Source organism: Tyto alba, unplaced genomic scaffold (genome assembly GCF_018691265.1).
Source record: "Tyto alba isolate M040663 unplaced genomic scaffold, T.alba_DEE_v4.0 Super-Scaffold_27, whole genome shotgun sequence".
NCBI classification, from domain to species: domain Eukaryota; kingdom Metazoa; phylum Chordata; class Aves; order Strigiformes; family Tytonidae; genus Tyto; species Tyto alba.
This window is the reverse complement of record NW_024881301.1, coordinates 32,535,530-32,560,157: the sequence shown is the minus strand read 5'-3', so window position 1 is coordinate 32,560,157 and position 24,628 is coordinate 32,535,530. Positions and strand designations below refer to the sequence as shown.

At 42.8% G+C, this 24,628-nt stretch overlaps 1 protein-coding gene across 2 annotated transcripts in view; it reads left to right on the top strand.

Moving 5' to 3' along the window:
- The window catches only part of VWC2 (von Willebrand factor C domain containing 2), a 62,203-nt gene extending 37,995 nt beyond the window's left edge, over positions 1-24,208 (top strand). For both annotated transcript variants that reach the window (XM_032999367.2, XM_032999368.1), the window contains exon 4: positions 23,718-24,208. In XM_032999367.2, coding sequence (XP_032855258.1) covers positions 23,718-23,869 — 152 coding nt within the window. In that variant the 3' untranslated portion in view covers positions 23,870-24,208. The remainder of the gene's footprint in view (positions 1-23,717) is intronic.
- Positions 24,209-24,628: the final 420 nt, after the last annotated feature.

The window sequence follows — 24,628 nt, the reverse complement described above, 5'->3', positions numbered from 1 at the left end:
TGCACTTGATCAGTTTCTGAATTGTCCATATATAACATATTAGTGAAGTCAAAAAGCTTTGATAGTGTGAGTTTGGGAAGCCAGGCTATTCTGTTCTCCCTTTCTTCTCACCCTCGTTAAAAAAACCCTTCCCTCCGTTTGTCCTGTCACCTATTTGGTGGAATGTGTAGATGCACCCTAAGTCTGACATCTCGTTTGGTCTTCAGAATCATCAGCACAGCCCGCACTGCACCGTGGTCATCAGGACAGGCTGCTTGCACCACGTGGTCTCTGCAGCAGAAGCCCAGTGTCCAGGGTTCCTGGGGAGGGACGGATGTCCCTGTGTGTGGTGACAGGGTCCACGGCACACCCCAGGTGTAAGGCTATGCTGGATGAGGAGGGAGCGGGGTCCTTGGGACACATCATGCTGCACAGCAGTGCCACAAGCTACAGCTTCCCAAAATGGCTCACAGAACAAAAGGTTTCATCCTTCATACTATTAAAACAGCTAAGCAAAATCGTGCAGAGAAAATAACATGCCCTTGGAGGGATCTCTGGAAGATCAGAGCACCAGAAAGTTCATACTTGACATGATGTCATGGTTTTCCAACCTGTCAGCCTCTTCTGGTTAAACATACATGAAATTACTGTAACTCCTGTAAACCTGACCTTTGTCACAGTCATCTGTCATTTTACAGTATAAAGCCATTCTGTGTAAGAATGTGTTGTAGTTTAGGCCCAGAGGGCAACTGAGCACCACCCAGCCGCTCACTCACTCCTTCCCCCATCAGGGATGGGGGGGAGAATATGACCATCTAAGGAGCAGCTCACCCGTTCTGGTCACAGGCAAAAGACAGACTCTTTAGGGGAAGAAAACATGACTTTAATTCAAAGGCTAACAAAGACAACACTTAATAGACAAGGCAGGACAGCGAGAAGCACCAACCACATCAAAAACACCTCCTCCACCCCTCCTTTCTTCCCTGGCTCAGCTCTGCTCCCATCTCTCTACCTCCTCCCCCAGCAGCGCAGGGGCAGGGGATGGGGGTTACAGCCGCTCGCCGCTCCTTCCTGCTCGGGAGCTGGGGGGAACGTTGCACATTCCCCCCCCCTCACTGCAGACGGTCCTCCATGAACCCTCGCTGGCGTGAGTCCTCCCCACAGGCTGCAGCCGTTCCCGAGCTGCTCCACCGTGGGTCACCCCCGCGTGTTGCAGTCCAACACCCAACACCCAACCACAACAGCGGGGGGCTTCTTCTCCCCTCAGGGTCCCAGCCTACTTTAAGCACAGACACCTGCCCTGGAGTGGTTTTCTCCTCAGGTTTCAGGTCGGCCCCTACTCCACCGCGGACCTACATGGGAGGCGGGGAGGGGTGGCCCTGCCGTCTCCCCCAGGACACAGGGGTCTCCATTCCCACACACCTCCTCCCCTTCTTCCTCCTTCCTTCCACTCATCTCAGTGTCCATCCCCCTCCCAAGTCCCCACCCTCTCCCAGGTTCCCCTTCTTAAATACGTTATGGCAGAGGTGCAGCTGATGGGCTCGGCCCTGGCCAGAGGCGGGTCCCACTTGGAGCCAGGGGAGCTTCGAGAAGCTTCTCACAGGGGCCAGTGCTGTAACCCCCTACCCTGTTACCAAAAAACAATGGCACCACAGAAACCCAGCACACGTATGTCAGAAGGTCCTGCATGGCAGCAGAAACTGAAATGCCGACTCACCCGAGAGGCATGCAGGGCAATTGGGGATAATGCAGAAAGATACTGGTTCTGCATTGGGATCGCTGTCATTGAACAGGCTCACAAGACAGGGATTTAGGAAGCATTTGGGTGGCCGTGAGGCCTTTCTTTGGGAAGGTGTACGTGCACGGTGGCACCTGGCATGTGCATCCCTGTTCATTATCCAGATTTCATCATGATCAGTTTTTATTCCTGAAATGTTGTTACCATCTTGCTGATGTCATTCTGTCTGCTTTGCTCTACCTTAGAGGCACCTGTATTTCAGTATTGGATGATGTGATGTTAATAGGTTTATACTTACAGACTCATACAGAAGTGATGGGACTTTCAGGTCTGTGGAAGATGCTTTGTAAATTTATCAGTATTAAGTAGGAAAAAAGCATGTGTGCATAGGATATTTCTTTTTACAAATCTTTCTCATATAATACCTGTTTATTGCAAATGTGGGGGTTTTTGGTTTTTGAGATTCAGAAGTTTTCCTACTAAAACTACTTCCTACATCTTTTTTTCCTTTCCCACAGCTAACCTTTGTTCAATAAAAGCAAAGAGAAAGAAGTGTAAAAGAAGTATGGAGAGGCATAAAGATCTTAATTCTTAAAACCAAAAAAAGATTAAATTCTTTTTAAGTTTTTCAAAACTCTTTTTTGAAAGGAGGGCTGATTAGAAGGAAACAAATGTGAAATATTTTTTCTCTTCTATGTAGAAAAAGAATAATGTTCTAGTATATGTTCAACAGATTTTTAGTCATCTCTGGTAGAAATTTTCTTCAAAACCTCAGATCATGTCTGAAAGTTGATGCTTTAGGATACTGTTTCTGGTCTTGTACTCACAATCTGTAGTCTGAAATTACTGAAATGTTACAAAGTCCTGTTACTGACATTACAACAAGAATGTCATGTATAGACTCACATATGATAACAGTGCTATGATGATTTATGCCATTAAATATGGTACAGGCTGAGAAAGTCGTGTGAGTTTTCATAGCAGCCCTAGGCTTCTTTTTGTTAACTGTCTGCCTATAGAGCTTAGGATAGTCTGTAGCTCTGAATATGTAACAAACCCTGTTTTGTGCTCACATTGACTTCTGGAGGTCTGAAATACAGCATAACCTGTAGCTCTGTTCATTCATTTTTTGAGGTTTTGGTGAAAAAAAAAAAAAAATGAAATATTCTGACAATGAAAATGTTTTCATTCAAATGAAAGATGAACTTTGTCATAAAGAATGAATGCTTGGGTAAAATTGGTTTAGACTCCACAATGAGCAAAATTTTCACTTTCTCACTTCTTTTTTGCCCTTTTCCAAGTCAGTGAATCTGTCTCCTCTCTCAAATATAAACTCATGGTGGAGTATTTAATAGACTTAATAAAAACCCCTACAAAGCTCAGATTCTACAAGGAAAAATTGGTGAGGTGGCTGCTCCTCTGGGCTGCAGCTTTGCATCAATAGTTGATATTTACTGTTTACTCCAGGAAGGAACTGACAGTGAAATCTCATCTCAGGACCTTATTAAAAAAATAAAAATCAGCTGTGATGCCACTGCCTCACTTTCAGGAATGAAAGCAGACTTCTCCACAATCATCTGGTTCCTGCTTGAAGTTATGGACCCACTCAAAAAAGATATCTGCAGTCTGCTTGACTGGTTGCTGTGGGCAGCTGCAGAACCTCCCAACCCTGTGTGCACCTGGTTCACCTCTGGCTGGGGCTGTCCCCATCCAGCCCTCAGCAGCCCTCCCCGTTTTGCAGAGCTGAGGTGTAAAACTAATGTGCTTGATCCAACCTATGGGCCGTAAAAGCCCACGGGGAGGGAAATTAATCTGTCCTGCTCACATACCCAGTCCTTCTGCTTGCACATCCTTGCTTTTTAGAGTAAAGGCAAAAGTTTGGCTACACAAACCTACCTTCTTTAAATCTCTGGAATGGAAATAGCCAGAAAACCTGAGTTTTGTTTGATTAAAGAACTTTCCGAATCCTTCAACAGCTCAATAAAGCTTTTACAAACCAAAAATCAGGAAAATGGCTAGGGCAAGTTCTTAACAGCCCTAAGAACTTGCTACTAAGTATGTTCTGACACATTCCTGCAACCAGGAGCAATCTTTATCACACATTTGGATAGTTCTGCAACAGTTCTGTAATACCTTTGTGGTATGTGGCAGTTTGGGACATAGGCAAAGGAAGTTAATTCCATTACCAGAAAAAATAACCTTCCCACCCCCTGCTTATACTGGAAGGAAGGAACGAGCCCCAGCTATGTCCTGCAGCTCCATTTAGTTCCCCATCCAAATTGAGATTCTTACAGGAGTTTATCCTCCAGTACTTCTGATGCTCTGACTGTTCATACATTTTGCTTTCTTATGTGCATTAAATCTATGCCAAAAGAATCCTGAAGCATTTCTATTAAAAGATTACAGGTATCTGTCTCTTCCTTGAAAGTTCACAGGCAGCAACTACTGCAGAATTGTTCTGAAAGAGGCTTTACATTCTGCTTTGTCTGTGATTTCTGCAAGTACCATTATTCCACACGCATGAATTAGGGAACATCCAAATAAATGTATTTATAATATACTAAAATCATAGATTAGGAATGCCCAAATGCTAAGAATTATTCACTGTGTTTCTTCAGTGTCATCCTTTCTGGGAAAGGAGATTTGAGTCCTCCTCAGTTGGCTGAACTTCTTTGGAGTTAATAGTTTATATGAGTGTGGGCACAGGTGCATGAATGCATCCATTTTCAGCAATGTGACATCAGTGTTTTGGAAGTTGCATGTGCAACTTTGTTAAAACCTATGGGAAATCTTTACACTTCGGATGGTTCAGAAAAGTCTGTTGAAAGACTGGAAAAACTTGAGCAAAAATGTAGATGGTCACCAGACATTTAGCATCTAAATTAGCAGCTCATTCTCAGAAACTGTAATAACCCTAGGGCAAAAAGTCAAAGACCTAGAAACACCTGCAGCTGTGATGTGACGCAAGAAAAAAAAAAAAAGAAAAAAATTTCAAACTTTTTTTAGGTATCAATATACATTTTGGGTAAGCCTTTAAAATAAAATATTAATGATTTAAAAAAATTATATGAAGAAACTCTGTATTACCCCAGTGCTATCGAAGTCAATGTCTAGCCCAAATTAGAAATATCGAAATTTCAAGAACCCGAAGCTTTCCTGAAAAAACAGTAGACTATATATTTTTCTAGATTTCCATTAGAATCTTAATATGAGTCTTTGGTTTGTCTTGGGGGGGAAAAAATGTCTGAAACCCCCATGTTGCTGTTGGAAAGCACTAAAGTGGTAGTGGTGTTTTTGAGTCTGCCTTGAACATACCTGGGTGGGTACGTTCAGGACAGCCGAGGTGTTAGGACTAGTTTTTTTATCAGTGTTCTGCAGGAGTTTGGGAGATGTATGGGTGAATTAATGCAACATACACTCATCTAATGAAAACTGCAGTGTCCATGGTGAGAAAGGAAATCCCTCACCAGGACCCGGTATACCTGGAATCGATGTGCAGCTCAGTACGCGTGCAGTGCCTGTCCACGAGAAGGTGATACAGTGCGCCATTCTGGTCAGGTCTTCTGTCTGTGCTTGGACAGGCAGAATGAGCTTGTGCTGTTGCTCAACAGAGAGGGTCCTGCAGCTTCTCGGAAATCAGGAGGGGTTAAGGGTGAGAAAGAAAATAAAGTAAGACTGACTGGAGTGAGAAGAGATGGAAAGACTAGAAGTGAAGATGGAAAGATAAATGGAATGAGAACTTGGAGCTCTTTGGTTACAGTAATTTTATTTTACAGAACACAGCTATTAAAAGGTAGGAAAATTGAATACAATATGTTGCTTCTTGTATGTATGTGGAAGGTGGGGTACTTAGGTAGTAAGAAAAATAATGTGCCAAGGGCGATGCTGGGGACCACAACGCACATAGACTTGGCAGTGGAGTATATTTGAGGAAACTCATTTAGGTATGAGGTGCTCGTGCCCTGATAGCTGGAGGAAGAAAGGGTGCTCTTAAGTACGATTTCTATTACATGAGCTCTTTTGAAATCTTTCTAATGCCTTGGGCCCGGTTTCCTGAACATGCTGACATGCACATTTCTGTGTGGGAGCCTTGCTTTCTTGTTTGTTTAATTTCCTCTTCTATTTTTCCACTGTTTCTTTTACCATCCCCCATTCCTCCTCTATTGCTGTGTGGCCAAGGTGCTTGACTCTCCTAAGTAGTCTGTATGGTTGAATGCCCTGCACAATCTTCCTGCAATCTTTTCACAGAGCTCACATTTGAAAATTGAACACAGGGCAGAGGAGCATCTTAAGGGGAAGAAACAGATGTGGTGGGGGTGGAAACATTTCTTAAAATCTTTCTTTTAATAGAAAGCAAACAAATAAGAAACCAATCCCTAAGAAGTCTGTCCATAACTGGAGTTGAATGTGGTCAGATATGACTAGGCAGGCTGACCCTCTCCTTTAGATGTTTTTTCTCACTTTTTAACAGCCTGGAAGTGGAATCTGGCTTTTAACCAGAAACCTGTGTTAGAAATGCTCTTTTAAAAGCAATGTCATGTGCAGTAGGAACTTGCGATAGATTAGTTACTGGGAAAAATAAGTGACTGAGTGCAGCTTTTAAAAGCTCCACTTTGAAAAGAAATGAAGGCTAAGGAGAGGAAGTGCCAAAGAAATAAAAAGAAAAGTTCTTCTTGCTGCCTTATATTATATCTGACATTTTATCCTATTTTAAGCATTTGCCCCTTTCCGACTTGTAAGTATCTGTACTTGTCAACATAGTTTTATTTAACATGAATAAATATGCCATAATTAACTAAAATATGAGTTTCATAATTACAGGTGTAGAGTTGCTTTATTTGCTAAGACTTTCTGCCCAGGGAAAATGACATGACATGCTGAGAAGGCTTAAAATCTGAAATCTAAATTTATCGATCTGATTATTTAACGATGATTAGGGTATTTTGCCTTAGTTCCAATATCCTTTGACAGTTCTGGTGCTTGCAGCACTAGCCAAAGATGAAAATGCATTTAACTGTATTTTTTATTACTGGCATTTTGAAGAGCCATTCCTTGTGTTTGCATATGATTCCCTCAGAGAATTTTATCTTTGCAACTGGATTATTTTGCCCTGCTGCTGGTATTTTTTTACCTGGAGCAGTGTTCCTAATAGAGTAGAAGTCAACTAACACTTATGCTTGAGGAAGGAGACTCCTTAATGTATTTTATTCCTTGATGTAATTTGCCCAGAATTATACAAATTCTGTGTAAAACTTTCAATTCCAAAGCGCTTTAATCTATTTTAAAGCATTTAAGTGGTCTTATGCACAGCATTATGATCAAGACTTCCCTTAAAATTTATTCTGTTTTTTTTTTTTTTTTTTCTGGTTTCAATTTAGAAATAAAATGATCCCCTGTTAGCCTGTAACATAGTAATACTGGAAACATTATTTCCACATGCACTTTAGACAGCAAGAGTATATTTAATGGTTGTTAGAAATTGGTTAGTGTCTCTACTGCAATTTTAAGAAAAATTGTCGCTTTCATCTAAAGGATTTAGGTGATTTTCCCTTTTTCAAAATATAAGGGGAAAGAATATTTTAAAATCATTGCTATTCTTGTGCTTAAGAAAGTGAAAGATCCTCAAAATATAAATTCATAGACCTCTGGCTAATCTTGCAGCATTTAAGTCGCAAGACATGGTTTGAAATCCATGTCTGGAAGGCATTGTAAAGGAGAAAATCCTTATTACCGACAGCTTCAGCTGTTCACCCTCTGAAAAACACCTTTGCTGTCTCTCACATTAAAAGAACTAGTCTAGCTCAGTAAAATTAATTAGATGAAGGCTCAAAGCAAGCAAAGGGATGTAGGTACTTTTTCATATATGGCAGAGTAGACTCTGGAAGTCATCGCCATAGTTTCCCCCCGGCTGTCAAGAGTTTGCTTGGATTTGAAAAATGGTTAGATAGATTCATGGAAATGAAGTCCAATAAAATAAAATGCAAGGAGCCTGGGATTCCCGGGGGAATCGACATCTTCATCTGTGAACTGATAACGGGGAGCGTGCGGTTGATTTCCAGTTTTGGGTGGTACGATGCTCTTTAGGACAGTTGGGTGCTGTGCCAGTGGCAAACATCTCCAGAAGCAGCTCACAAATAGTTGTGGCTCCGGAGTGGTCACTGAGGGCTCTCGGAAATCACCAGCTCGATATACAGCGGCAGGCAACAAAGCCAATGAACTGTTGCCCATAGTCAGAAATACTGTCCGTAGTCAAGAAGAATAACGAGAATAAGGTAGAAGGTGCCATCTTTTCCCCACCAGTGCACCCAGGTGTGAGCACTGTGTGCAGACCTGGTCTCTGCACCCAGGGAGGGCTGTAGTGGGCACAGAGAGGTGTGGAGACGAGCAGCTAACACACTGGAGGGGATGGGGCTGGTCGATGGGCAGAGACTGAAAAGGCTGCCACTCTTGCTTTTGGAAAGAAGACGGAGGAGGGAGCGCGTGAGCAAGGTTTATAGAGTCACAGAGTCTCTGGAGAAGCTGAAATACTTGTCAGCTCCCACTGCAGTATGAGTGGGTTTTTAGTGTTTGGTGGGTACAGATACATATGCAACTCAATCACTGCAGAACCACAGTGTTAATTTTTGAGTGTTACCATGTGTGGATATGTTTATGTTACTAATGTTAGAGCCCTGAAACCTCTTCTGACTGTGGTTGTTCTTTGTTTCCTTCATCTCTAACACACCTGTGAGAGAATTCATTTATCTTTTAACTTTTTGTCATTGCTCAATAGTAATGTCATATAACTAGCAGTATTAGGAATGTCAGGCAAAGCCCTAAATGGCCCTGTAGAAAGAAAAATATTGGTCATGATTATTGTAATTAATTTGCAAATTAGGATTGGGGCTCTAATTTGCAAGATCCTATGCAAAAAAAAAAATGCAAGAAACAGCCTCAACCCTGAAGTGTTTACAATGCAATAAGCAAGAAAAGGTACAGATAAAAAGGGAATGGAGTCAGTGTAGATAGCATATGACACTTAAGCTGTTTGCTGTTTGTGGACTGGATCTTCTGTCTTCTAGTCTATGTGCAATTCGTTAGTGGTCCTCTGACCATTTCCCCATCCTCTTTTGAAAACCCATCCAGAGCTTTTGTTCCTCAAAGATTCCTTAGAGAACTCCTTTTTTATGCACGTTAATACATGGATTTCAATGGCACATGCATAAATTACTCACAAACTTGGAAAAAAGAATGAGAAAATAACTTACTAATTCATTAATGGTTGTAGATTTTACAGGTACATACTGTGCTACTAAAGCTTCTGGTATCAAGTGCAAGGGGAATATTTGCAAGTTAAGCCCCTGAGCAAGACAGGAATAAATCACACCTTGCAAAAGGGAATGAGTCAGAGGAGTTGGTGGTTTCTTCCTCTTGGGCTGATATTCCCCCCTCACTAGGACGTGTATTCTTCTCCATGAAACATTCCATTTCTGCGTCTCTGAATCCCACATATCTTTCTTTGATCCACTCTGTAATGAAGAGCTCCTCCTTTTAATTTAGTTTTGTCTTTTAGGGGGTTTCTGTAAACTTATATTCCACACCGGCTTCCCAGGTCTTCCTTATGTTTATGTTGTATATGTGGCAGGTGAGCAGTGATCGTTTTTATCACCATAGAGTAGAAGAATACCCCAAAGACAAATGAAGTAGCTAACACTGTAATCATAAATCAAATGCTTAATTGTTGGTTGTAGGACATTTTTGAGTAATAACTTCATTAGAAAAGTAAAATGTAATTTTTAGTTTTGACACTTTCATTTTATTTACTATTTTTTTCCTAATGCACTAATCTGAGTTTTATGAAAATAAGTTCAAAGTGTCTTGGGAATCATTTACAGTTTCATAAGGCTCTGGTTTTGCCTAGGAGAAAACAAACATAGCTTTCAGATAAACATAAAAGCACCAGCTGTTTTTCCCCCAGAATTTTTGTTTTCATAATACTTGCCTTTGGAGATAATTTTCCAAGAAGAAATATATAACGTGGAAATGCTTAATAGTAGGTTTACAGTAATTTTATTACTGTAAATACAAAGACTGGCTTCCATGCCTCAGTAACTGCTCCAGAGATCTGATGTGTTGGAAAAAAAAAAAGAAGCGACACCTAGGAAGCAGCCAAGACTCCCAGTGCCAGCTTGGCCATTTCAGGGACCATTGCCTGGAAACCAGTTTGGTTTTTGTCAGGACAGAGTTTTCTGGAGTGTTAATCTAGTGAAAGGCCTGATCTGATTTCTTACTTTTCCCAGAGCACCTTTGCTGGAGCTTGATGGCTACTCCCGTGAACAGGAGCTTCGTTAATGTTGGTAGTGCCTGCCTCCTCACATCCTTTTGTCTTAGTGGTAAGACATTTAAATAGTTCAGCCACTAACTGGGAATATCTTGTCTCTTCCTTCTTAGAGGAGCAGACATCTTTACAACCTCCATTATATGACTTTCAGCTGCTTAGATTGTGAGCTCATGTCAGCTAAAACCAGCGGGCTCTAAATGAGCCCTGATTTCTTTTGAAGGTGTGTCTGTATCCTGCTGTTTGACTGGGATGAACTGTTGCATCTTCCTAGCCAAAACAGCCTGCCCTCTGACATGGCAGCCGATGGCTAAATATGGAAACTAGATCCATTGATACCTCTTTAAAAGTTGCAGTAGGAACACTGAAGGAAACATTCAGTTTATTGTCATCATCATCATCTTACATTTCTTTCAGTAGACCTTTCTTTCAGCTGACATGCATCCACGTACATGCAGATCTGGCTGCTCTGAGGGGACTGATTCCTTTGCTGTGCTCTTCCCAATTTCACATGCCTGTGTAATGGAAAGAAAGACTGTGTGCTAAGAACATCATAGGAGATGAGCACTGCAGTATCAAATGGTGGTCTTAACTTTGCAGTACATGGGAAAGAAAGTGCTGGATTCAGACACGAGAAATTAAGAAGTTGAGCGATACTGTGTGGAAGATTTCTTTTGGGACATGCATACTCTTTTATGTCTGCCCTTGTGAGTGACATGCAGTTTCTGTGCTGCTGCACTTGTCTGAAAAGAAATGACTTGTATAACTCACAGGGACAAACTTTGCATTTAACAAAACTGGTTCCGGTATCTTTCATAATTCATGTCCCTCACTTCAAATCACCTATCTTTCCATCTCCACAAAGAGATGATCCCTTAAAATCATTTTGCCAGTCACCCTGCCTGCTTTCCTGCCTTTTTCCTTCCTGCTTGCAATCCCACTAATTTGGTTTCTTCAAACACCAGTAGCTTCCTACTCTTTTGCCTTTGCAGTGAATCACCCTTCCATCTTCTGTTTTCCTACTCTTCCTAGCCCAAAGCATCTCTGTTAGCCAGTTGTTGATTCATGAGTTCTGTAAAGGTGATGCAAATGGAAAGGAGAGGGAATGAATTTATGAGAGGCAGTGATGGATTTCCACCATGCAGCTTAATATATTTAAATTTTCTTAGTACCTGGTTGCATTTCTAAATAGCTGTCTTTAGACATGGTTCTAAGTTGAGTATGTGAGGAATGGGGTCGTAAATTTGCAGCTCGGACTTGTTGACAGATTCTCATCAACAGAAATTATTTGGTGCACCCCTTCCTATCCTGAGTATTTCTATGGTCTAAATTGCTATGCTATTTTAGCATCTCAGTCTTTATTCTGTGCCAGACCTCAGTAAGGTAAGAAAGCGGTATGAGCCCGTGGCAGAGATTGGGCTGACACGCGAGGAGGGCATCTGCATGCTGGTGAAGGGGACAACCTGTAGACCAGGCTCGTGACCCGTTGTGGCAGCACCTGGACGAGGGAGGTGCGATGACCTGATCCCTGGAGGTGCCTCTTCCTTTCCCTCCATACACAGGGGCCGCAGGTGTCTGGCCTGGACCTGATCCCTCGGTTTTAGCTGGCAAAGATGGGTCCTGAGTGACTTACCGCCAGGTCTGTGGCTGTGGCTGGGCGGGAAGAAAGCACTGGAGTAGGGTCTGACACCAGACTTCCCCTGACCGGCTGTGGGAGCAGAGCTGCCCGGGGTACCAGGGGCAGGAAGGGTGTGCTCTCACAGCTACATTTTTCTGATATTTTTTCTTTAGCTTCCTGAACAGGTACAAAATACAGTCTTTCCAAAGCAAGCTGTCTCAGTGCTGTGTTTCATAACCACTGGGGGAAAATCACTGAAGGGGAAGAAAAGGTAGAATTACTGATTGAACAGCATGGAGGGCAAAGCATAACCTCTCTTCTGCTCATAAAAAATACTGTGATTTTTCTCAGTTGTGGAGTAACCTAGGTGCATCTTAAAGTTGATAAAGGCATTTTTCTTGGGAAAATTTAACATCTCTGTTCTTTACAGGTATATTCACATAATATTAGTATTATGTCAAAACAACCAGCAATTACAACTGTAGACTTTGTAACTTTTCACACCTAGAGGTAGTAGTAATTAATTAATTAGGACTGGTGAATAAACAGGTTCTTTGGTTTCCATTCTGATTCCCATGCATTACACCTGCTTTTTAGAAGTACAGCTTTTTATTTCAGTCAGCGAAACTAACAATGCATGCCAAAGGATGCTGTTAGAATTCATTATATTTTAAAGTAATGTATGACATGCCGACAACTGTAATTCATTTTTCAGCATAGATTCCTGTCATTTCTATCCCTGTAATAAAGAGTATTATTAATCTATTTTTAGGAGGCAGATTTTTGGAAATATTCTAATTAAGAAAGGTAGAATGGGGAGAGGCGCTGGTCAGTCTTCAGTACGTATTAAAGAAAGTCCTTTGTGGAACTGGGGTTTTTTTTTATGTTTTAAAGAACAGTTGCACTGGGATCGGCCTCGGCTGGGTTCTTACCTTTTGTTATGTAACTCAAAGGAAATGGATAAAATGAGCACAGCATCGCAGATGCGGTTCAGAAACTGCCGCAGGACGAAAGTCTCGGGGTATGAAGCTGAGCAGTTCAGATGTGATGGACCACTCACTTCTGTTACTGCACAAGCTTTATTCCCTTTCAGAGTCTCAACTTCTGTTCCTGTTTTCTGCAGCTGACAATGTTGCTCACAGCTTGTCTGTACAAGAGGGTTACACGGGTGTCTTAAGACACCAAACCAAAAAATCTCATTCAGCGGAGATGCCTTTTTCTAGGTTAGCACATTAGGACTTCAGCAGCAGATTACCCAGAGAGAGAGACATGTTTGGTACCTCTGTGGTACTGCAACCAGAGCAAAGCAACTCCAGTGAATTTGCATGAGGGGCTAGAAATCTGTCTATGTAGGCAAACCCCTAAGGTCATAACTAAAACAAAAAAAAACAAAGCATGGGTTACGAAGACAAAACCCAAAATAACAACAAAAAAGCCAACCCCTTATAACACATCTAATTTTGCAGGGGGATTGTTTAATTGGGAGAGTTGTCACCGTCTGCAATGACAGTCTTTCTGGAATTGTGTGATGCTGCATTCAATATTTTGATAGAAATGGTTCTCAATAAGACAGACAATCCCTGATTTAACAGTGTTCAGTCTGTTTATTCTAAAACAGGGTGAAAAAACAGCTGATGCTTGACTGACAGTGTTTTGTTGGTTTCATTGAATAATTCCTTGTAGCAGGAAGTAGCCGCCGGCCATCCTTGTGTACCATATTCTCGCTGCCAGCGTTTTACAGTGACTGGAAAAATACACTGATTTAGATTCCACTTCATTGCCAAAGCAGCATTACACTGTACTTTGGTACCAATTTAGCTTTCAATTTAGTTGAAGTCTAGGGATTTTTCCAAATTCTCGAAATCTCTTGCTTCATTAGCATCCCACATTTAGTATGTGTTTCCGGATGCATACAATCCTGTGCATTACTGCTTGAGTTACTGTACACTTCTCAGCGACCTAACTAACCTGCCTGATAGATGCTACAGCACAACAGTGCTGCGGTTTTTGGCTAATTAAAATGTGCTTTTAGTTCTAGTGTTTGCAGCAGATCTCTGATGCATTAAATTACCGGCCTGTAGCGCATGCTTTTGGAAGTGCAGAGTCTATTTAAATTTGCATAATAGTTTTTAGGATAACTTGTTGAGGCATTTCACGTGGCTTGCTTAGTCTGAAGCTGATGTTTCCCGGTGCAAAGAAGATGGCACAGAGCTGAGCGGGTCTTTCACCAGGCCTCCAGGAACGCTGCCGAGCCCAGCAGGGTCGCCAGGATGAGCAAACAGCATAAGAAAGGGAAGGATTAGCCCCGTTAACCTCAGCAGCAGAGCTTTTAAACCTCCATGCAACGAGTGCTGGGACAGGCAGCAGCTCACCCCTCTGCGGCCCACACAGCGTCCCACCACCGTTGTCAGTCCATCTGTCCCCGCAGCGCCTGGCAACGCTTCTGCATTTCTTTAACTGAGGGAACACTTGGCAATGCATCAGTTTGTTTTCTTAGACATGACCGCCCTCTCTGGGCTTCAGAAATAGTTCCCAAGCAAGTAGCCAATGCTTTTGCGGCGTACTCGCGCTCCCACGGAGCTGCTGGGCTCCGCTCCACCACCAGCATCTCTGCAGGACGCTGTGCTGCAGGGCATGTCCTGGATCAAAACCATCCTCCTGTCTTCCAGGGCGGTTTTACCCCAGGCCAGTTCACTGTCTGGCCTGGCTAGTTCAGGGGGTTGTGGCGGGCTGGGGGGGGGAGGCAGGCAGGCAGCTTTCTGCGAGTGTGATGCTGGTGAAATCCTGGTCCCAGCGGGCAGGACCAGCGATGAGCTGGGCTGTAGGTGAGCAGCGCTGGCCCCTGAGTGTTTCTGTTGTCTGAGACATCATGAGTGTTCCTGATGTAAACCTGGTGTCTCTAATTTCCTAATCATGTGGGTGGTGACTGAGCTGCAAGAAAGCTGAGCACAAAATTGATGCACAGCCTGCTGGCTTCTAAGTGTTTATATAATTTTCTGTAAGATACACACAGTGTTCAGCTCATGTCTAATTGGTGCTGTTTCTGGGTGGAACACAATATCCCTTTACAAGTCATAGGACTTTTGAAAATCATTTTAAGTAGAGTATTCAAATCTTTCTATATTTTTTCTGATAAAGGAAGTTGTTTGATGTATTTTATTTTCATGACATTTGAGCCTCCTATTTAATTGGGCCTTTTTATGCTCCAAGGCTTTCTGTTTGGCTCATGTGGTATTGGATTGTGTAGTGTTCGATGTTCCTTTGCTTCTTTTTGTTCAGTACACAAAAGCAGATATCTGAAATTCTTCTCTCTGAATACACATGAAAATCCAAGGGGATGGTGGTGGCAGCAGCAAGATTATGGACTGTTCCCTTCCTGCAGGCAATTTCTACCGAGGCAAAAGCAACTGTGCAGCTATGGTTTCAGTAGCATTTGGTATTGCCATTCCAGGGCTGCTAACATCACCACACAGTGCAAGGCGATGGAGAATCAGAGTTGGGAAGGAGCAGTGGTGGATAAGATCAGTCCTGTGGCCATGGTGGCTTTGTTTTGTGTTCTGTGGGATTTTTGGACACTGCTCCAATTTCTTGGACGGGGGCTAGAACAAAATGTTAATCAAGAGTGCTGTCACACATGATAAATGAAAAAATAAAACAACAGAACTTAATCATAAACAGGGCTTGTGAGTCTCATAAACAGAACACTAAAACCCAACTCTAAGTAAGATTATAGCTTGTTTTATCTTCCGTAATAAAGCACATGCGCGCACACACACACACACAGAGGCACACTTAGACTACAGCAAGTGCCGGAGCTTTAATACCCACTTTGTCACAGCAGTGCCACAGAGGCCATGATCAGCCCTTTTAGTTAACAGAAGAACTTCACCAAGCTTTCTTCTCTCTGTCCACTCACAGCAGATGCTGCTATACCCATCCTTATAAATTAGGTGGCAAAATGTTATTTTTAATTGTTTTGCCCTTGGCAGATTTTCTTCCAATCTGTCAGTTCCCTGTGCATTTAACAAAACACAACCCTAACAGAGGAAGGGGTGTTATCATTCTTAAAAGCACCAAGGCTCTATCTAGCATGAACAAAATGCTGCTTTCATGAAAGGTAGCACATTGCACACACTGCCTTTTTGTTACTTCCTGTAGCAGCTAAGTAAAATCACAAAATGGATGAATACTTTTAGGTTTTTTTTCTCCCTGTAGTATATATACACATTTACTGGAAGTCTGTTAAGCTATTTACCATGGTTCTCTGGCTGCCAGTATCTTAAGGCATTGATAAACCACAGAAATAGTACATGGTTCTTCAGGGTCCCAAACTGCTCTTAAAATTGCGTCTACCTGAATCCTTCTTCTGTAATTGAAAACTCTCTTTTGGACTTGGTTCAGTAGTGTCCAAAGGTACTGAGGCGAGTAAAAGGTTGCACTGAATTGGTAGCAGTCAGAATTGTGACAGCAGCAGGGGTGATGAACTCATTTTTGTGAGAGGGTGACAGTCTGCTGTAATCCTAGTCACAGACTACTTCTGCCAGCTGCTTTTTGTGCTTTATCTTCCAAGCTGACGTTTTGCAAAAGATAGACCTGTTATATATATATCCACATGAGAGGGAGGCAAAATCAAATCGGGGAGATACAGACCCTTTAGACGAGATCAGAAATTGGAAGGGCACAAAGTAGGTACTGATACCATCTCTGGAGGAAGTGATTAGATGCGAGAGGGATAAGGGAGGTAATGCCTGCTTCTCAAAAATCTTGCTGCTGCGGTGCTACGTGGCAGAGCAGCCTTATTTTGATCTCGCCATGCTGCATTACCAAGTTTTGAAACCCATCCCAGATATCCCTGCAGGTGCGTAAGTCACTGTGTCCCAGGGCACTGGGAGGGAAGCAGGCGCAGCCACCCTTAATCCATGGCTGGGTCCTTGGCTGTCATCGCTCCCCGGTGTAACATCCAGCTGGGAAGAGTCCTTGGTTGTATGCTGTGGCATTCTAGGTCATCTGCAGCAGCAGACAGCTTGAAATGCAGGCAGGGAGCTTGTCGACATCTCTTCATCCAGCTCGATGTTCCATTAGTCTCTCTGTCATCTGCAATAGATCCTGGAGGAAGTCTTGAAACGTCAGAAAGAAGAAAGATCTGAAAGGTGGGAGGGAAGGCTTCACTTTCCCTGGCATGTTCCTGAAATTACTGAACAATGGGAACACTTACTGTACATGGAAGACTGTCAAGTAGCATTGCTGTAAAATGAAACTTTTCTGTAACACACAAAGGCAGCAGCAGATTTGACATGAGTCTAATGAAACATTTGTTTCTATAAGATTTCTGTCTCCTACAAAATACATGGTGTCATGAAAATGTCAGCTCAGCTTTTTCATCAGTGGTCACCACAGAAAGGCAAATGTCAGGAAGTAGGAGGGAAATGGGAAACAAAACAGCGAATATCACTGGGTTACTGTACAAGCACATGGTACTTCTACAACTTGCGTGTGGTGTGCAGGTCCAGTCCTCACTGCCCAAAAAGGAGGTAGGAGAACTGGGAGAGGTCTGGGGAGGTCAGCAGGGATGATGACATGCAGAAGCAGCTTCCTCAGGCTGCAGGTGAGGTGAGGTGATGGAAGGGAAGCATGATACAGGTCTATAAGCTCATGAATGGCATGGCAAAGGGGGGGTTGTTACTACTATGTGTTGTTGTTCCAGTATGAGGATTTGGGAATACCAATTTTAGGTAGCAGGTGGAGGGCATCAGACAGCAACAGAAAACTGTTCTACCCTGTGTGCAAGACCTGTGGACCTTGCCACCAAGTACTCTTTATATGGGTTCAGCAGAATGTTGGAGAGCTTAATCATAAAGAAACCTACTAACTCCATCCATTAACTCATCACACAGGAGCCATTTACAAAGTCTCTGATTCAGAAAGTGCTGGAAGCTGTGTATGGGTGTTTGCTCTGTCCCCATTTACTTCCCCGTGCATCTCCTTTTTGCTGCTGCAGGTACAGGTGGACCTCTGCTCTCACCCAGCACAGCTATTTCTTCTATAATGTCATGGTTCTCAGTACTTCCAGGACAAAGTGTAGGATCTGTCTTTTCATGTTGTAACCGCTGGAAATCTCTCAGTGAAAAAAAAAAAAAATAGGAAAAAAATAGGGATTTAGCTAAATGTTAAGGTTATGTCATTTACAAGGTGGTCTAATACCACAGTGATGAATGCCATAAAACTGTCGGGGTCGATGGGACTGCTATCATGTACCTTGGAAGTGATCTGTTTGACTGCTGCAAGCTGCTAATAAAGGGGCAGATAGGGAATTTAGTATAAACCGGAGCGCAAAGCAATCTTCTATCAAACTGTTATATTACGGAGGTTATCACTGTACTTCTAATTGGCAAAAATTTGCTGTGACTTACTCTCCAGGCAAATGCATTAACTTGCAGTTGAACAGATTTCTTTGTCCATAATTTGGTTTAACACATGATGAAAACAGTTGATTAAAACACAATTTACCAAATTGCTGTATCTTACATTTTTTAACTGATCGGAACACGTGCTCATGGAGAAGCAGGGGCAGGCTGCAGAGGAAAAGGGCACAACTCTGTAGCATACAGCTGTGGTTTTGTGGCAAGGAGAGGAGAAGGAGGAGGAGGAGAAGCTTCAGAGAGCCTCTTGCGAGGTTGTCAAGGTTACAGGTGCTATTGCTACTGTAGGTGAGTGGCTTGGGCATTCTCTGCTGATAATTGGTAACGGCTGTTTTCTTCCCAGATAACAAAATTTGCATTTTAATTAGATTGTTGCATTTGTCAACACTGAAGCATAACATAGAAGTCATTGGAAGCTTTTCACAGGACCAGTATAAGGACTTTAAAAAAAAAAAAAAAATTACAATAGCAGCATTTATCTCAATAATATGTTTGGGTTGTTTTTTTTTTTTTTTTTTTTTTTTGGTTTTTAAGCATTTAAGAGGTGAGGATTCCATTATAAATTCTCAATGAATTAACCACCAAATATGCTGTGGTAGGTTAAACCTGGCTGGATGCCAGGTGCCCACCAAAGCTGCTCTGTCACTGCTCTCCTCAGCTGGACAGGGGAGAGAAAAAATAATGAAAGGCTCATGGTCCAAGGTAAGGAGAGGGAGAGATTACTCACCAATTACTGTCATGGGCAAAACAGACTAGACTTGGGGAAATTAGTTTAATTTATTACCAATCAAAATGGAGTAGGATAATGAGAAACAAACCCAAATCCCCCCAACTGTCCCTTCTTCCTGGCCTCAACCTCGCTCCCAGTTTTCTCGACCTCCTCCCTCTGAGCCGTGCAGCAGTGCAGGGGATGGGGCTTGCCGCCGTTCATCACGTTGTCTCTGCCACTGCTTTGTCCTCAGAGGGAGGGCTCCTCTCACTCTTGCCCTGCTCCAGCGTGTGGTCCCTCCCACAGAGACACTCCTAGACGAACTGCTCCAGCGCCGGTCTTTCCCGTGGGCTACAGCTCTTCATGAACTGCTCCAGTGTGGGTCCCCCCCAGGGTCACAAGTCCTGCCAGCAAACCTGGTCCAGCGTGGGCTTCTCTTTCCACAGGTCCTGCCAGGAGCCTGCACCGGTGTTGGTTTTCACAGGGTCACAGCCTCCCTTGGGCACGTCCACCTGCTCTGGCGTGGGGTCCTCCCCGGGCTGCAGGTGGAGATCTGCTCCACCGTTAACCTCCACGGGCTGCAGGGCACGGCCTGCCTCACCGTGGGCTTCCCCGCGGGCTGAGGGCGCGGCCTGCCCCGCCGTGGGCTTCCCCGCAGGCTGCAAGGGAATCTCTGCTCCGGCGCCTGGAGCACCTCCTCCTTCTTCACAGACCTGGGTGTCTGCAGGGTTGTTTCTCCTTTCTCCTGGCTGCGGTTGCTGTTGCATGGGTGTTTGGTTTTTTCCTCTCTTGAATACATTATCCCAGAGGTGCTACCACTGTTACTGATGGACTTGGCCTTGGCCAGCAGTGGGTCCATCTTGGAGCCGGCTGGCACTGGTCCTGTCAGACACAGGGGAAGCTTCTGAGAGCTTCTCACAGAAGCCACCCCCAGCTACCAGAATCTTGCCATGCAAACCCAAGACAAATGCCTTCCTAGTTCCTTAGATCCCAGTATAAATGTTCCTTTTGGGAGCTAGGATTCATTGTTTTGGATGCAGGGAAGCTGAGAGCTGTGTGCCAATCTGGTGCTCAGTGTGAGTACTGAGGATTTGCACTGAACTCGCTGCTTTGAAACATCACTGAGACAGCAGCAGCTGTGCCTTAGCGCTAGGAAAGAAATCTCTCCTGATCCTAGCATGGTATGGCTCAACCAGGGTCTGATAGCACCAGTACATACTTTAGGAAGACAAATGACTTCGTGGTAGATTTCAAGCTGCACTCAGAATTGGTACAATATGTCATATTGAATTTTCTGCCAGATTTGAGAGTGATATGGCAAGATCTTCATCTACTGTGAAGAAGTGCAGCACCACTGACTTCCTTAGAGCTACGTAAGTGTATGCAGTTGGGGATGGAACCCAGGAGGAGGTTGATACTATAGATCAAACTCAAACAAGCTATTGCTGCACTGAACAAGTATTGGGTGCTGAAGCTGGGCAAAGCAGCAGTGCTCCCAGGCAGGAGCTCAGAAAGCAGACAGCCCACTTTGTAGACCAAGGACAAGAGATTTCACTGCTCCTGCAACAGCAACATCTGGTCAGAAAGCCCACCACCAATTTGGAGTTGGAACAGCCCCCATTTACTTGGAAATGCTTTTTTATGTGCTAAGTCAGTTAATTTTGCAAATTTCTTAACAACTAAGAAATGTCGTGCCCTTTGTGATGGGAAGCTGAAAGTCTTGCTAAATCAATATAAATGGCCCAGTTTTAAGTAAAGCAGTAGTTTCAGCAAATGCCATGCCTTCAGGGCAGCTTACCCGCTCTGAATGTGGAGGATACATTTGCTTCTGCCTCCCTCTACCAAGGGAGAGAGAAAATGGCACTCGAGTCTACCACCAGCCTTTGTGTGCCCTCTGCCTCCTTGCCCCGTTCTCTGCTTAAAAATCTTCAATTCCTCAGTTTCCTCACTGTCTGTTTAGGCAGACAAAGAACGGGATCATTAGCTGCTTCATCAGTACCATCCATCTGACTGGCCTGGGCTGGGGGAGGGCTGCTGGCAGCACCAGGGCGCCCCGCACCAAGGGTCCCCCCCCTGCTGCCCCATGTGTCCCCCTGTCACCTCTGGCCAGTTCAGCCCTCTAAGTCTGGTGTCTGTGACTGCTCCTCAGAGGAAAAGGAAGGGGATGAGCATCGCCTGCTTGGTGGGAAGGGAGCCACACAGGACACCAAGAGCCATCACTAGCTCATACAGCTTCAAAATTGAATGAGGTTTGGGGTAAAGCTCAGAGGTTTTTTCCCTACAAGTATGAGGGTTGAGAGAAATGATAAAAGGAGAGCTGTGGAATTATTTTTCCATGTTTGGACACTATTGTACTGACATTTATGTGCATGATGTCAGTCAGATATATACAGTCAGATGACCTTTTCTGTAACATTAAACACAATATTGTGCATATGCAATAGTGCAGAGAAAGGTGAGGCAAGGATGCCAGTTGACTGTTGCCAGTCTATATAGGATTCTATATAGGATTTGTAGTTACAGTTATGGTAGGTGCAAATGCAGAACCAGAAAGTAGCCAGTTTTTTATAGAAGAGTTACATGATACTAAAAAAATGTTTGTTGTTGTCATTTATTTTTTTAGAGTCCCTTTCTCAAGTAGATGGTTACTGCTCTTCTGTAGATTTACCAAAGCAATGACTTTCCCCCATATTAAACAGTTTAAAAATTTAGGGCTAACTCGTGTCTTTACATTTAATAACTTTCTGATGTAAGAAGGACTCGTCATACATGGCATTAAGGTGTTGCTAATTGTGAATGGAGGCATTTACATTCTGAATCCTAGTGAATTATATTGTGTGTGTTGCACTATTTTTACTTCATTCCCTGGTTGATTTTTATAACCAAGTATAGCCTGTAACATTTACTTTCCCAGAATGAAATAAATCCTGCAAGTGGATTGACATCACTTGTTCCTCTTGTGCCTTTTACATAGTGTTTAAATTTCAAGTGGTCTTGTAGGTTTCATACAAATTCTCCATGGAAAGTAGATTCTGCTTTTAATATTTTAACTCTTTATATCATATAGCTTTGTAAATTATGGGGCTGTTACAGGCCAGCATGCAAAACATTCAGGGATCTTTAGCTAATGTGCAGGTGAACCCATCTTGGGATGAAAGGTTATTAGGTACAAGAAGAATACAGTATTTAACTGATTAGAGTTAATTAGAATTAATAGATTAGTATTGAAAACTTCTACAGGTCCACCGAGGACAGCATAGTTAATAATGATGATTTATCTCAGTTGAAAGCTGGGGCACCCTGAAGTCTTTCTTCCTGTGTTGTCCATCCCAGTGATATTTTGCATGGACAGACTGAGGGGGCTGCAAGCACGAAAGTATCAAAGTAACATTAGGTTAGTAAAGCAGGTAATTTTACATGAGATACGCTGTATTTTGCTCTCCATTCTGCATCCAAACCCTTGAATGGGCAAGAAGCCACCCAAAACCATGGAAGAAGTCACATGTTAAAAAAACTTGTCAACAAGTCAGTCCTGAATCAAAATGTTGCCTTAAATATTCAGAAGATTGATGGGTACAACCTGGTGAAGCAAATTTCTGCAAGTCTTGCATGTCTCTTCTAGACAGTAACTCTTCAGTGAGGAAAGGCTTTTATTATTGTCAGTTTGGCATCTAATTCTCAGGCTGCTGTGTCAGTACACAAACACATAACCTGATCCAAAGAGATAACTATTAAAATTGATTTGTGAACTATTTGGTTTGTGCTTTAAAGTGCACAGCATGCCCCTACCTTTGGTTTTCAGAGGAAGCACTTAATAAAGACATTTCATTAGAAGACGCCATACTGTTTGACTTAGAGTAGACCCATGGCAGTGGAAGCCTGAGCCTCATCTGTGGTTTATTTACTTGTGTGGCAAACAGGTTGGCAGTCGATAGGTGTTTTGCACACCATATTCTTCCAAGAGTTTCAGCTGGCCCCTGGTGCACATCCTGCCCTGATGGACAGTGGTACCGAAGCACTGTTGACTGGTCGGGCTCTCCCCGAGCAGCTGTGTGTGTGCTTAGTGAATGGGAGGGCCAGGCTCCCCTGAGGACATGACAGTGTGTAGGTAGGAGGCGACTGGTAGGGTTTAGTGCTGCTTTACAACTGCGTGTGGATTCTCAACGCAGAAGTAGGATTGTTTTTTAACAGAACTGTAGATAATACAGCACTCACAGCCTTCTCCAGCAGAGAGATGCGAGGATGTCACCTTTTGAAAGAACCAGATTTGTGTTGTGAACATTGTGCTGGTGGGTTGTTCTCCTGCCTCATCCTTGGAAATTAAGCTATTTTGGTGTACTATGAAAAGGGGTGTTTGTAGACTTGCTGACTTACATGAAGTGGAATATTTCATTTTATCCACAAAAAGCATCTTCATTCAGAAGAGGCTGAAGCTACTCCATTCTACTGGAAAAAGACTATTTTCTCATGAAATGGAAAAAAAAGACTGATCTGATACTTTGATTACTACACAAAATACAGTATTTGTTTACATTGGAAAAAAAGGAATAACATTTATAATCTGCTCTCTAGCAGCCTACAGGAGCACTGCTGCATTATCAACAGCTGGCTTTTTCTCTAGCTTAAATCTGTATTTATCTTCATTGTCAGTTCGTGCCCAGGTCTCTGAGACAGTCACATGTTTCACAGAAAGGCTTTGTTGGACCTTCCCTGAGGGAGGACAGGACAGTCCGTACTGAAAACACCCAGCCACATCAGAGGGCAGTGTCCTGACTCCCTCTGCTGCTATTACACCTTGTGCACGATGCTCACCTTTGTTTGATGTGCCCAGCACTACTCACTTTGTGTTAGGTTTTCTGTGCTCGAGACTAAAACTGAACCATGCTGGATTACAGTGTGCCATGGGTATCGCATAATAAACTCTTTCCTTTTTTTAGGCCCGAACTGCTTTGCAGAAACCATTGTCATTCCAGCAGGCCGGGAGGTGAAAACTGATGAATGCACTATATGTCACTGTACTTATGAAGAAGGCACTTGGAGAATTGAACGGCAAGCTATGTGCACTAGACATGAATGCAAACAAATATAGGAAATCAACAAATCTAAGTACTTTTCGTGGTTTTTATAAAATATCTCACAGCAGTGAGCACCCTAGATGACCCAGGGAAATCTGAATGAGAAGATTCTGGTGAGGAGCAAAGAATAAAATATTGATATTTTGTTTTTCAAAGTAACATAATACTGCAATGCAAAGAAGTGCATATATTTAAAACATCTGGACATAAGAATACCTGTCTTAATAAATGTGTTATTTTCTCAGTGAGTACACTAAAATACACTCTATAAAATATTCTATGTATTTCTATAATACCATTATAGAGCTTAAAAATAAATGTTTTATATAGACAATACAGATGAAAGTACTGTATCATTGCCTGTCCTGTTGTATACATGCACCATGGCCAAAACATTACATTTATATTCTAGTTTCATCATATGAGGGTTTTTTGGGTTTTTTTTTTTTTTTTTGGTTGGTTAGTTGTTTTTTATTTTTGTTTTGTTTTCTTATTTTCAGCTTAGATGGCCAGGAAAGAGCCAGCATATGACAAAACGTTGATGTTCTTGCTTTTGAAAAAATGGGCTAGAATATGCTTTCAGAGAACATGCTCTCATTTATGAATATTGTTGTAGTGTAGAGGTGGCTCAGCTCCTTCTCTTAGTTCCACTGGTTCATATCTACTGGTCCACAGCCAAGATAACTTGGAGCAGTGGGTAATACAAAACTGGTCTCTCGTAGCTGTTGTTATGAAAAATGAATCAGACAAAATCAATTCCTAATACTCTGTTC